Source organism: Syngnathus floridae, chromosome 1 (genome assembly GCF_059516105.1).
Source record: "Syngnathus floridae isolate MCC-2025c chromosome 1, RoL_Sflo_1.0, whole genome shotgun sequence".
Classification (NCBI taxonomy): Eukaryota; Metazoa; Chordata; class Actinopteri; order Syngnathiformes; family Syngnathidae; genus Syngnathus; species Syngnathus floridae.
This window is the reverse complement of record NC_142413.1, coordinates 13694058-13708563: the sequence shown is the minus strand read 5'-3', so window position 1 is coordinate 13708563 and position 14506 is coordinate 13694058. Positions and strand designations below refer to the sequence as shown.

The following is a 14506-nucleotide window of genomic DNA, read 5'->3' as shown; positions in this document are numbered from 1 at the left end:
CATCCTACAGTGGACATTTTTGTTGTATGGAGCACCTTGACTCAGGAGTTCTTTGAGTTATGCCACCATGCGAGTAAAGTGGGGGAAAAGGAGAGCAACAGTTGCTGATGCACTTTCAGCCATTTAATGAGGGGTGCAAGCAGTCAAACAAAATGTGTGCATGCCCTGGGAGAGCTACAGTCGGACAGAACTTGTTAAAGCCAAACTCAACCAAAGATATCAAAACTTCCCGTTGTAACGCGAATACCATCTATATTGGATACTGCTTGGGTTTCTACGATGTATAAAGTATTTATTCGAAAAATACTACGCTTACTCATCTACGGGGCCCATCATAATGACATTGTGTGACGTCAATCAGGCTTTTCTTTCCACCTTATTTAGGACAAAACCAGACAGAGTTAGTCAACATTCAGCATTGATAAGCTATACATTCGTCTGATTCGGCTTATCTAGCAAGCTAATGGCAGACATGCTGACTCACAACAGCCGGTCCCATCAGTCGGTGGCAGTTGCAGCTAGCTGCTAGCTGCCTTGGCCAACTGTCTGCAGTGTAATAGGTGAAACTTAATCTTCACACACAAACATGCAGTTGCTACCCATCTATCGTGAATAAATCACACTTCAATAATACATAAATAATAAATAAAACATGTGTGGCTCTTTTGGTATTTACAAACTTTATTGAACTGTCTACTCCCAAACTTGACATGAATTTGCTCATTTTTGGTCTTTGAAATTCTCACAAAATGTTGCTCATAAATTGATCAATTCTATTCAATTGTTATTCCAGGATAGCAAAACTAGAAACAGGTTACATGTTCAGACTCATGGGGGCATATAGAATATATTATTGAAGTGTTTTAATTGATTTTTATGTGAAGAAATCCATATTCACCATTGTTTCAGTGTCTGGAGCGGTGTGGGTGTCGAGGATCGGAATGGAGCAGGGCGACCAAATGCAGCTTGGACCAGGGTTTACTGGAGGAACTCAAAAGACAGACTCGGCAAACTGACATGACTCAACAAAATAACTAGAGGACTAACTGACAGGGACATGAAACAAAGGACATGAAGACATTAAACGCCAACAAGAACCAAAAGACATCAAGACAACAACAAGACAATGATTCGACAGGGCGTGAGGGGCAGACAGGACTTATATACACGACAGGTAACAAGAGGCAGGTGAGAAAAACCCAAACTAATCATGGGCACACAGGAGGGGAGGGGCGAGCACACAGACAGAAACCATGACAACAAACACATAGTGGAATGACGTGACAGTGGGCAGTGTTTCACTTGCTTGACACCTGACTCCCTCATTAAATATGAATAATTTTATAAAGAAAAATTGTATAGCGTGATATAATTCTTGATCACTGAGGAACAATGTTTTCTTTAAAAAAAAAGCATGTCACTGCTATGTTATTAATTATTCATTTTATTGATATTCATTATTTTATAATATTAATTTTGTTGTAAAGTTGTACAAAAATACAAAATGTTTGGTGGTTGAACATTTATCCTGGCCACTAAAAAAACTGTCCCTAATTTACTTTGAAAAAGGCTTTGTTATGCATATGGTGATGAGCGGTGGCTAATACTTTGCAACCCCCAACTTCTGAACAGTAAGAATAATTTCATAATTTTTATATCTCAGTGTTATTGGAATTGGATGGAGCGGTGGCCTTTAGCACTTGCGTGCCTTTATTAAGTACAATGGCCTAATCTAATATATTAGGATTATGAAACTAACAATTTGGAATCAATCTTCGAACTGCTGTATAGGGATTATTACGTATTATCAGAGGAAGAACCCAATGATGATGATGATGAAGATGATGATGATGATGATGATGATGATGATGATGATGATGATGATGATGATGATGATGATGATGATGATGATGATGATGATGATGATGATGATGATGATGAACTTCTGAAATGAGAGAATCAAAACACAACTACGGTAGACAGCAATGAAAGGAAACCCCACATCGATCATAAAAATGACTACGTTGAGAGGAAATATATTTTTAAAAATGTAATGAAAATTAACCAATATAAATAAGACTTTGCTTTTTTTTTAACAAACCAATGAAACAGGCCTGGATGAAAATCATGGTACCCTTAATCTTTTGAAGAAATCATTGCCACAAATTTTTTTTTTTAAACTTTTGGTGAGAGTTATGCATGTCCCAGCAGGTATTTTGATCCACTCTTCTGCTCCAGTTGTCTCAATGTTGAAGAATCAATTTAAAAGAATCTTGGAGAATGTCCTCTGAGTACCATCATTGACTACAGCCTATTTCATTTGTTTTTTGTTTTTGTTGTTTTAATGTATATGTTAAACCACAATTCAAAAGCAATGTCAGATGTTCATTGAATATTGTTATTATATTCATGTTCATTGTCATATGTGACTTTTCATCATTTAAAATATATTTGAATTGAGGAGGGCATGGGGGATCCCGACAGACTTTGGGCAAGAGGAGGGTACACCCCGAACTGGTCTCAAGTCATTCATTGTTTTGTTTTTTTCCAGCCAAACATAACAATACAAGACAAGACAAAAACACCGCCATGTCTGCTCAGTAAACATTTCTGTTTGTACTATAAATATCAAAAGAGATAATGACTCACGATTGAAAACCCATGATGAGTTAACTGGTCTGTTGTGTGTATCAAAGCAGCTGCTTTGTCCTTTCTTCTGTGGAAATAAAACTAAAAAACGTTTAGGGTTAAGCAGTTTAAATGAAACTCTCAATTTTTTACAATGAATGCCATTTTTCTACCAACATACTGAAGTACAGTGAAATCATCTGAAGTTTGATATGAAAAAGGTCATCATAATGTAATAATAACTGTTATGTGTTTTGAGCACATCGTCTCAACATAATGGTGAAGTACAGATGAATATTTATGTATTGTTGATTTAATGTGTTTTCCACATGTTACAGACCATTTAATAAAACTGTGATGAAAGTGGTATTTTATCACCCATTAGTAGTATATATTCATTATAAAACCAGAAAAATTCCATATCACTTCATGATTTATCACTCGGTTAAAAAGGAAACACTCTTGAGGGTGATGCAAATGGAGGAGCGAAGGCCGCTTGGAGCTGAATCCTCTGTGGTAACAATCGATTCCGCATCATGAGATGGCGTGACAAGAGGCCGTGATGAACTATCCCTGCAGGCAGGCAGACTTTATCAGCGTGCTTTGCTTAACTTCCTGGAGCCACGGTGGCTTTTTTCCCCTCTCTGCAACCCGCAGCAGGCTAAAGATTAACAGAATTTTGTGCACACATTATCTCCGAGAGAGAACGCCATCTGACCTTGCCTAAAATGGCAGCCAAATGTGTGAAATGGTTCTGAATGCTTAAAGGAGACCGATTCTCACATCTCTTTTTTTTCACAGTTTAAAACAGCCAAAAACATGAATGTGAAATATTTGTGTCAAAATAATGCATGGATCAAGAATAACGGTGCACCTGACATCTGCTGTATCTTCTTGGCTGTTTTGATGGGGTGGGTGGTCCTGCCTCATGCAAGCACATGACTTGCAACAATGCCCCATGTACTTTGGGGCCAGACATAAAATAATGCAAATTTTGGCGGCAGCACGTCATACATACAATACGCTGTGTGTGTGGCGCTCTACGACTCAACACACCAAGACACATATACCAGTGCGTCAATAACTCTTGAAAGCAATCAATATTTCCCCCTGATCAGAAAATAAGCTGTTAAAGATGCTATAAAGAGAGGCTATAAATACGCTATAAATAGATTTGCTTCCGAATACATTTTGCTAACTGTTGATGTTTGATGATTGAGTCGTGATGACGAGCTTAGTTGTCTGTTTGTAAATTTGTTGTTGGCCTTTTTGGGCGTTGACTGGAGCTTCCACAGTAAAGCCTGGAATGAAGAACTGCTGTTTTGTGAGAACTCGATAAATAACGTTGTCTTTCCGTCCCGCTTTGCAGAATTTTTCGACACCGTCCACATAGGTGACGTCAAACAGAAGAGATGCACTTAAGGTTAAGAAGTGTCTGGGGAAATGAAGCTTCTGTGGACACACGGGCGGTGTGATCACCAAAGTAGCTTAATTGCTCAAAAGCTATTTGATGTCGACGACAAGGACCCGATGTCCATGCAGCTGAGAAATGTGGTTCAACTAGTCATGCCGCTAATTGCAACACCGCTCCGCCCAATAGTGGTCGCACCTCTGCATGATAGTAATTCAGATAGTATCCCAGCCTGGCCAATCCTGTCATGGGTGGGAGGTATTACTTCTACAGCAATGTCTTCACTGTTACATAACAGTGGAGCAGACATGCAAACTTCACTGGAACATTTTTCAGATAGTTTGGATTCAAACACACATTTTCAGAACTGTGCCACCTCCAAAGACCCCAACACTGGTATAGTGGACAACCAATTATAAGGACAGTTTTCCAAAAGTCCCCTGTAAATAAATGTTCACTAAAAAATAACAACCAGCATTATAAGAGCATTTGTAATCTTTATGTTGTTGTGCCTAATATTGAGGCTGCTCAGCCTACAATTGGACAAGGAGAAAATCGAACCATTGTTTTTATTGATGCGTGTGACTTTCTTTGAGTGGGTTAGGGTGAAGCTGTTTTTGGATGGTGGCCTCATCTAAATCCATCTTTAATAGCTTAAAAGGTCAAAGGTCAAGAATCCCCTTTGACCCAGTGTCACTAAAATACAACCAGAGGGCAAATGAGGCTGAACTTTTCAAGGAAGTAGAGACATGGGTGGGGAGGGGGTACTGCAGTGGGCTGGCCCCAAGAGAGGCCTAGTGGTTAGGCCTCACAGTTCTGAGGTTCGAATCTCTTCTGCGGCCTTAATCCAGCAGTGCTTGCGTGGAAAAAAAACGATGCATCATTCTTTAATTGAAGACTCAAAATCACCCATAGGTGAGTGTGTGTTTATGTGTCCTGCGATTGACTAGCGACTAATCCCAGCTGTACCCGGTCACTCACTCAAAGTCAGTTGGAATAAGCCTCAAACCAGTGGCGAGAATGGAGACAAGCGTACCAGAAAATTGATGGCGTGCCGTTGTTTAAAAAGACACACAATGAATTGCAGTGGCCAGAATCGCAAAGGTCTGGCTGGCAAACGAGGGTCCGCCCAGCCTCCGTTGCAGGTTGCAAGGAGCAGGCTGGCAGAGTGTTCCACTGCAGTGCGAGAGGAGTTGCTGCCAACATATGTAGGCGCCACGGGGTTGCTTGATTGCACGCACGGAGCGGCGGCAACCGATGCGAGCGTCATTCATTCCGGCCGGCGCGCACTCCCGCGCCTGCCTGGCTGTCTCAATGCATTTCTATCACCTTCATCACGCTACTCTCAGGAACTCACACTCATCTCTTCTCTTTCTTTGTTTGACCCACGTTATCTCCATCCCCTGCTGTCCGTCTCCCCGTCCTCCTCCCTGCGTGTCACTCTTTCTCTTTTTTCCCCTCCTGTGGCCTGCTTTTCATCCCTCCCAGTTCCACCCCCCCTCGTCCCACTCACCCCCACCTCCTCCTCCCTCTCTGCCCTTCACCAAGTCTCTTTCAAGCCCCCCTACGCACCCCTGTTCACCCTCCACCTTCTCTCCCTCTCCCTGGATCCGCTTTCGACCCCCACCCCTCGTCCTCCTCCCTGTCCCCTGTTCAATCCCTTTTCCTCCCCCTTTCTTTCCTGCCATCTTGCAGGCCAGTGGAGCCAGACTGCAGGCGTTCAGGGAGTCACTGGACCTGCTGGGCAGCGGGTGACACAGATTTCCGGTGTGTGTATGTGCATGTGTGCACATGTGTGCGTGCGTGACGAAAAAAGGGAGGGGGGGGGGGGAGGATTAGGCTCCAAATCACTAGAAAGGCACCAACGAGGGGGAAGAGGAAGAAAAAGCTGCGGCTCCAAGAATGTTGCTCTTGTGCGAGAGCCGCAGAACGATGAGTGTGAGGACTTCAGTGGAAGATTGTGTGTTTGTCATTCAGAGCGAGTGTTGTAATTGCATGATGTTGGAGCTCGCTGCTGTTCTCCATGAGTTGGCAGTGTCCTGCGTTGGCTGGCGTGCTGCGCCTCTCTCGCTCGCTCTCTCTCTCTCTCTCTCGCCTGCCTGACAAACACACACAACCCCCCACCCCCACAGATGCACGCACACACACACACACACACAGTCCCTCTGCGATCCCCCCTGACTGAAGGCGCACAGGAAGTGCAGCCGTGGCCCAATTATAGCGTGACACCTCAGGCCGACCGTTGCCATGGTTACGTCTTCCCTGAGGTCCCCTGGAGTGTGGCGCTGAGGAAGAAGGTCTTATCACATCAGCCATCGTTACGGCAACAAGCGAAAAACCCACACGGCCCAGCTTGCTCTAAGATCTCTTTCTTATGTGGAGTTGTGAATAAAAAGCACATTGCGTCACAATGTGTGCGTAGACGTGAATGGAGATTGTTTGTGATGTGTGTCAGCTTAGGTGTGCCGGCCAAGCAGCGCGTAGGTGTGCTTGTGCGAGTGTGTGTGTGTCTGTAGGGTGGTGATAAGGCTCTCTGCCACGCCATTAGGTGACTCATAATCCACACACACACACACGCAAGTACACATGCGTGCACATGTATCAGCGGAAGCACGGTGGCCAACAAACACATCCACCCAATTAAATATGAGTACAAGCGTGTAGACAAGCGCGCATGGCCAATTTCTTTTATTTCAAAAGGGCAAACAGATCTATACAGTACAAGTTGCACATGAAATAATTTAGACGACTCGCTTACTGATGATGCGGTGACAACAGAATCGAGAGTCCCCCGTTAGAAACAAAACATTTGGCTCTTTTTTCTCTTCTTCTTTCTTTTAAACGGCTGCAACACAATACATCCAAACTGGAAAGGGATGTAAAAAAGACATAATGTTGTTTCCCCCAATATTTACAGTCTATTTACAGCTTTTTTGTCATCGTCGATACAGTGACACCTTCTCTCCCCCTCCTCTCCAATTCACTGATTGTCAAAAGAAAGGATGGGAACGAGTGAGAACATTCTTGAACAGAGGTGCAGCCCTGCACTTAACATCATGTCCACGTCTTTGAACCAACATGGTGTCCAGTGTGTGTCTATGTGTGTGTGCGTGTGTCTGTGTGCGTGTGTGCGTGCGTGCGTGCGTGCCTGTGTGCACGCGTGCATGTGTCTTTTACACTTCAGCTCTTCAACAATCATCCAAGCAGGATCCTGTGACAAACATTACTATCCGTCCAAGGCGCCGGCGCTTCTCTCCTGCGCCAGGCCCAAAGAAAAGTCGGAGCCTCTGAGGTCAAACGCGGACACTCTGCCCTCAAACCCGGGACCTCCCGGCTTCCTCTTGAGCTCCTCGCACTTCCTGTATTTACAGATCTGGTGTCCCCTCTTACGATTGCGGCAGCTGCTGCACTGTTCGCAGTTCGTCTGACGCCGACACGGAACGCACTCTCCGCAGCGCTTCCTCTTCCTCCTGCTGCCGCTGCCTCCGCCCAGAGATCCGGGAGAGTGGCCCTCGGCCACCAGGCCCTCTATGCCCTCGGCCCCCATCGCCGTGCTCCTCCAGTGGCCGCCCCCCATCTGGAAGCCGGCGAGAGGCAAGAGAGTGGGGCTGAAAGGGAACCAGGCACCCAGGTAGGGCTGGATGTCTGTCCTGCACCCGGGCGAGTCCTCTTCCTCCTCATCGGGCCCGGATGCTCCGCCCTCGCCGTCCCCCTTGCCTACCTTCACCTCCGTCGCCTCCCTTTTAGCGGGCTGGCTGCTCTGCCCGCCCGAGCCGGCCTGGTCGGCGGCGGTAGGGGTCAGCGCCAGCAGCCCCGCGCGCATCAGCAACTCTGCGGCATGGGCCAGGTGAAGCCCGCTGGGCGACTCCCACATATCGGGCCAGGAGGGGGCCCGGCGAGGTTTGGTGGGGCCGGGCGGGGCCGCCTGCTGCTGGGCCGGCGAGGCTTGCATCAGGCCTTTGACGTCCATGGCTTGGGAAGGGCTGGCGATGTAATGGGACAGGCCGTAGGGGTGGCTGGAGCGCTTGAGGCTGGGTCTCAGAGGCTCGTTGGGGATTTTAGCGCTGCTGTTGGCTTGATCTGGCGAGGAAGGGCCAGCAATGTCTACTGCTGTGGACATAGCCGTGAATGTGGGCGGCGGTTTGTGTCCTTGTGTGTGCGCCGGAGGGGGGGAGGAGAGGAGTGCTGAGGTGAGGGAGAGAGGGACTGACGCCGGCGCGCGGGCTTGACAACTGTCCTGTTCCTTCAGCCAAAATGGCAAGCCTTGGCCTGTGTCCCTATTCCCATTCTCTGCAGCAGCCGTGGAGTCCTGGGGAGCAACACATGAAGAGAGCGAAGGGAGGAGGGTTAAGAATAGAAATGTTGGGGGGAGAAAAACGCAGAGTAAACACAGCAGGCTAACATAGCTCAAGCCTCTCTTAGAATGTGACAAATGCATAACAACAACAACATCATAATGTCGATTGTTTGAAAATAAAGCTCCCAAAGGGAAGCTAACCGGCCCCTCTGAGCATGAGCGCATGTGTTGCCGCTGATTTCCGCATACAGGGGGTTAGTATCCCTTTAAGAATTTCACGGTATATCAATGCAATCAATAACAGAGCGACAACAATATGCAAAGATATGCGCATATGCGCAGGTCAAATGTGGAGCGCGCTTTTCAAATACATTTTGACGACTGCTCTTATAAGTGCCAGCCATGCTTATGTGGCTTTCCGGGGCAACACGAAACACAGAAGCGTCCAAAAACAAGGCTGTCTTTTGTCTACTATCGACGACGAGCAGCGGCGAGGTGCGCAACGATGCGGTGGCAGCGGATAGAGGGGAAAAAAAATACAAGCAGACTATATTCCGTGGACACGTTTATGGGCAAATACGCTTCAATCCAGCGATGGATACATGTAGCGGTCACCCGAGAGCACGGTGGGATGTTTTACGCGTAGATTGGCGAGGCTTGTCGCTGTTTTCGACCGAGTTGAGATTACCTAAGAAGACAACGCTCGGCCGACGCCACGGCGCGCTGACCACAGTCCGAGTGGTCGCTGCGACACGCACGGAAGGCGACAGCACAAAGCAGCACCAAGCAACCAGGAAGTGGCCTGGAAACCTCTTGTCTTACCTTCTAAAACGCTCGTTCGAACACCGCTGTCAAAAAAGGCTTCGATGAAGTCATGAACTAATGGCGTTTGTGCTGGTTGTAGCGTACACAGACGGCCGAGCTGCCGATTCCTCCTCCACCTCTCCGTCCCGGAGGGTCTGCAAACACTCGGCACGGAATTTGGGGGCGTCGCTCAAAATGCGAAGTGGACTCTCGGCGGCGGCGGCGGCAGCCCGACCGACACCACCGAAGCGTGGTGGTCGTCGTGGTCACGACGTGCCGCGGAAATGCACAGAAATGTTACAACATGCGCACGGAAGTCAGCAATTGAACACACACACGTGGAAAAAAAGATGACATCCACAAGCCCGCAAGGTGTCATTAAACTTCTATTATCCATATAAGTATATGACCTCTATTTAAAAAAATAAAATAAATATATATACTTGTACTTAGATCAATGTTATGTTGTTGTTTTGAAAAAACTTGTTCATGTAACTTATGCATCACTTGCATTTTACAAGTGTCATGTTGACCTGTGAAAATGTTCTATCAATTCCAGCTATAACCTTTAGTTAATATGATGTATGCATTGTTATCTTTACTGTGTCCGTCAATGTCAGTCACTTCACTGGAAGAAGTTAATTGCTCTTGTGCTACATGGCAGAAGGTACAATTGACAAAACATAAGTGAAATATTTGTTTGCTTGTGTGCGGTGATATTTTGCTTGTGTAAAATGTGTGCTTTGGATGATTAATGGTTGGAAAACACTGGATGACAAAAACAAATGACATTGCTATGCTGCCTATCTATATATACTGTCATGGTTATTGTTAAATTTGAAACATATAAAGACGAGATATACACACCCAAACACACGCACACACACACACACTCATTAGTATGGTTCAATTTTTAATTTCTTATTTCTTAAAATTGTGGTATTTCAGTAAAACTTAACCCATTGGGTTTATGTGACTGCTGTATACCAAATGACTATTTTGGATCATTCTATCATTTTAATTATCGATATGTATTCAGAGATAGATTAAACTGCTTTAAATAGTGTCCGTGTATTTTGGATCATTGTATTATTGTAATTATTGATATGTATTCAGAGATAGATTAAACCGAGTGATAGTGTCCGCACAGATGCTCGCAAGAGTTTTGTGTTCTATTAAGTTGAATAAGGTGACTTATTTGCTGTTTTATTTTAACTCCTACTCCTGATGCATGCTTTCCCTCGTGCAATGCCAACCCAAACAAATTACAAACAGTTCAAAACTTAATATTGAGGCAACGTATGCTCCCGGTCAGATTGCCCTATGACAGAGAAACATGGTCAGACGAGAACCGCTTTCGCAGGTGACTCCTCACGAGACGCAGAGTCCACTCCACCTCTTGCGAGAGTCCTGCTTGCATCTGGCACGCAGCCACATAAGCCTGGTCACGCGCCCGTGCGTGTGTGCGTGCGCGCGTGTCACTATAGCAGCAGGGGCCCCCACCAACACTCGTGAACACGCTCTGGACACGACTGCTCGTGTAAACACAGCGTCTTCTAGTGGTGACCACACATACTGACGCGTCTTAAAATGGCCACTGGTGCTGGAGGTGGACACTGCAGAATGCAGCCCCGCCACCCTTTCCATCTAGCGCGCGCGCGCACACACCAGGGGTGGCTTAGGTCAGTGTTTGATGCAGTGGTTTAATGAATAAATATACCTTCGGTACTTTGATAGCACGGGCTTCCTAAGAATAATGAGGTGTGCGTATCCAGGTCCCGCAAAAAAAACCAAAAACTTTATTCATGATACAGAAGAACATACCCTGAAATCAAAAACACAGGAGACATTAGAAAAACTAAAGCAAAAGTAGCGGTTGGTAAGCAATCAAAAGTAGTGTTTGGGAAGTCTACCTTTGAGCACATAAGAGTGATTATGGCTGATTGACGTTTATTAGAATCAAACAGGATGATTTTAAGACCAACATCGAGCTCTTGGCTTAAAACGAGCAACGTTCATCTTTGTAGTGTGTCTTGGAACAGTATTTAAGGCCATGAGTTCCCTTATATGAGGACAAAGGGAGTTTAGACACAAACCCTTCCAAAGCTTTAACTCTAGCACATCAGCTCTGACCATTCATCATCTCTCTGTAAATGTTTCATTTCATAGTAATACTTTCACTTTAGTTATTGCGGTAGTAGATTCTAATGAGGCCTGCGTGATTTGTTGCGACAACATAATACAAGTGAATTGTCCTTGCGACGCCATTACGCCACATAGACAAACAGGGAGACATGAAGGAGAAAGCGGCACAGTTGGGCTTGCTTCACTCAACCGTCCCTCTTCTTGATGATGAGAGGGCCCACATTGTCACCGGTTTCCTCGTTATGTTTGCTGTGGGCGCCGTCACAGTATGGGAACTGCAAGAGAAGAGGAAAACCAGCTCATATGTCGGCTCCATAGCCTGAATCAATGCAATTTTGCTTTCAGTTCATAATATTAAGTGGTTAACTCATTTTAACACTTGTGTGGTAGTTACAGGGGAGTCCACTAAACAGAAAACTTTGCTTGTGAGTGATGGATAAACTGCCTCATACAAACACATCTTTCCTCTCATTTGGAAAACAGGGAGAGAGCAAGTGCCAAATTATCCTTAAAAAAGCATGTTTTGATCAATTTAAATGTGTTTAAAGCATGTAGTAACCTTGGTCTTAAATCCAAAGAGTGTCTATCTTCAAACAGACAGCAACAACACGAGTAGAACAGTGGTGCTCAACACACATTTGTAGCCAAGAGAGACTCTTTGGCGTTGACTAAAAGAGTGGCTTGCAAGCTGACCTTCTTTGACCTCCAACAGCGGCAGTACACAGCTTTGGTGCCAATGTCCTCCATGTCAAAGCTGTGCACCACTTTGGGACTGTCTTTGTTGATACACATGTTCACCGGGCCCTTCTTGCAACTCCGCCCACTCAGGTAACGGCTCACCAGGAAGCCTCCTACGGCTGCGACAACCGCCACAGGCACCGCGACCAGGAAATGCTCTGCAGGGACACAAAATCACAGGGAAATGCGCTGATTAGTTGTGTTTAGGCTTTAATGTGTGCGCTCGTGCTGGATTCACACTCGACACAAATGATGCAATAAAATTTGAGGCTCTGTGAATGCAGGCTGTTTCATGTCTTTCAGGGATGCAACCATAGTGCATCTGTAAGGATTTTGAACTGTTGAAATCGGAAGGTCATCGTTATAGTGGAAGTCAACTTGAAAATCTTCTTGGCAGAAATATGTTCTGTATGCCCCCCTAGTCTAAATATGGCATTCTGATTTATATAGTGTTTGTGGGATACAAGGTAAGCAGCAAAATTCACCCGATTTTATCCATCTCAAGGGGCGGCCATTTTGTGACTTGCAGTCGGTTGAAAATGACATCAGAGCCAATCACTGCTCGTGATTTCTTGTGACCTGAGACCTGGCAACGGTGATCTCATTTAAAGTCAGCATGGAGTGGCAAAACAGCTGCCCCCTGAGATGGATAATAACAGGTGGATTTTGCTTGTTTAATTCATATTACACTAACAAAACATGATTCAAGAAACTGTGTTTCGAAGGGTGTTGCTTCACCCAAATATGCAGAAAATTAGGGGGTTGAATTACCTTTTAAAGTACATGTAATGTAAAAAAGGCAACCAGAGGTTGGAGACACTTTTTGTGCACCCCTATCAATACTGCATCTGTGTAACACAGGTAGAAACACCTGTTAAACTTCAGGCCATCATAACATAGATCCTAAATGTATAACAAATGGGATCATTTCTCCTATGACAAAGGCATCATTTTGAGACAAATACGCAAAACTTTTCACACTGACAAATGGGAGTGTCGACATTGCCACAAAGGTATCGTGTCTGTAGACATTCTAAGAGGAATTTGTGGAGGGCTTTTTTACGAGTCAGTGAGTGATAAAACGCCTGCAGGGTAACGGGACCGCGCCGCCTGACAGGCTTAACAGGTCCCGTGATCAGCATTTTCACTCGGGAGGCACCAAGGCCAAGACAACGCAGAGAAAGTTGGATCACCTTCAAAATACCCACTGCTTGGATATATGGCTCTTTGACCATTTAACCGAGGCTAGATAGCTGTTAGCCAAGTATAAAAACATTTGTGTTTGCAGTGCTTTTCACGAAGTAGTTGTCATTTTACAGGCCGATTTTACTTCCGGTTGTGTTATGCAAATAAACCTAATAGACACTTAAGATGCCACAAAATGACCAAGCGTCAGGTGACCGAGATGATGGATTGTATTTTATTATTATTTTCAAGTTACAACGAAGACAGTCGTAGCATGCTACGCATTATAGTTGATCGTTTTACCTTTGGACAACCTCATTCCCGAGCTGGCTGACAAGTGTGCGGTGGCCATGTTTTCTCAACGCTGCGTTATTTGGCGTCAGCGGCAAGGTCAATCGAATCGCGGCTGAGCGATTAGCGGACGTTGTCCTCTTTCTGCAAGCGTTGGTCTCGTCTTGCCTACGTCACCCCACAACACGGATGACGTCACAGAGAGTGTACGAAAAGCTTCAAAATATTACCTTGACACCACTTCCGCTTTCGCTTTGCCTCTTTTTCAAAACGCTTCAGTACCCCGATTATCAGATATAAAGTTAGTTTGATGGAGCACTTTGCACCTGGCTATTCTCAGCATCTCCTTGCTTAATCCAGATATCCTATTAACTATGGGAAATTTTGTGCACGAGCATATGCCTCTTTTCTGAACGTTTACAAGCAAGGAGGGTAACTTGCTTGACGGCTCAGATCTTTGATGAAAATCAAAGTTTGAATTACGAAGACGTAGAATAAAACATTCCTTCAAATTTACATCTAATGCTTTTTGTAACGTTTTTTTCTCTACCGTGTCACCTTTTGCACATTGGTGTGTCAGTTATGGGCGGAACGAAAGCGCTTTGAAACGATAATTGGGTTTTGATTTAAAAATACTACGAAGTTATAACCTTTTAATAAACCTGACAAGAGCCACAAATACACTTTTCCATATCTGCCGAATCTCTTTGGAATAAACGCTACTTTGACAGTTATGAAAAATTTTACTCATTGTCATCATTGCATCATACCCTCTCGAACTGAGACACAGCCACTTTTATCAAATCGCAATCCCACTGAACTGAACAGAGTTAACATGTACTAGAATGTACCCGTATCACACCCCATGTACCAAGATACTTATCGAATCGTCATTTATTTGAGAGATGCACTTCTGCTACTGATTAGTGAGGCGCAACATGTTAACAAATAGAACTCCATAATCAGGCATGGCTTGGCTTTGGGGCTATAGGTCCGTCAGAAATAAT

The 14506-nt window shown here is 45.1% G+C and overlaps 2 protein-coding genes across 2 annotated transcripts; both read right to left on the bottom strand.

Moving 5' to 3' along the window:
* Positions 1-6712: 6712 nt before the first annotated feature.
* LOC148404209 (uncharacterized) lies at positions 6713-9449 on the bottom strand. The gene is made up of 2 exons (XM_088393009.1): positions 9159-9449; positions 6713-8348 (listed from the first exon to the last, which is right to left on the bottom strand). The coding sequence occupies exon 2, from the start codon at positions 8157-8159 to the stop codon at positions 7266-7268; it is 894 nt and encodes a 297-aa protein (XP_088249135.1). The 5' UTR covers positions 8160-8348; positions 9159-9449; the 3' UTR covers positions 6713-7265.
* A 1461-nt stretch (positions 9450-10910) lies between these two features.
* On the bottom strand, positions 10911-13688 carry LOC148404208 (CDGSH iron-sulfur domain-containing protein 1). Its single transcript, XM_088393089.1, has 3 exons — positions 13512-13688; positions 11979-12181; positions 10911-11560 (listed from the first exon to the last, which is right to left on the bottom strand). Exons 1-3 carry the CDS (start codon positions 13558-13560, stop codon positions 11471-11473), a joined length of 342 nt encoding a protein of 113 aa, XP_088249215.1. The 5' UTR covers positions 13561-13688; the 3' UTR covers positions 10911-11470.
* Positions 13689-14506: the final 818 nt, after the last annotated feature.

Coding starts and splice junctions, on each gene's coding strand:
- LOC148404208 (XM_088393089.1), bottom strand. CDS start 13,560: ATGGCCACCGCACACTTGTCAGCCAGCTCGGGAATGAGGTTGTCCAAA. Junction 12,182..13,511: donor GGGAATGAGGTTGTCCAAAG/GTAAAACGATCA, acceptor GTGTCCCTGCAG/AGCATTTCCTGGTCGCGGTG. Junction 11,561..11,978: donor GCTGTTGGAGGTCAAAGAAG/GTCAGCTTGCAA, acceptor CTTCTCTTGCAG/TTCCCATACTGTGACGGCGC.
- LOC148404209 (XM_088393009.1), bottom strand. CDS start 8,159: ATGTCCACAGCAGTAGACATTGCTGGCCCTTCCTCGCCAGATCAAGCC.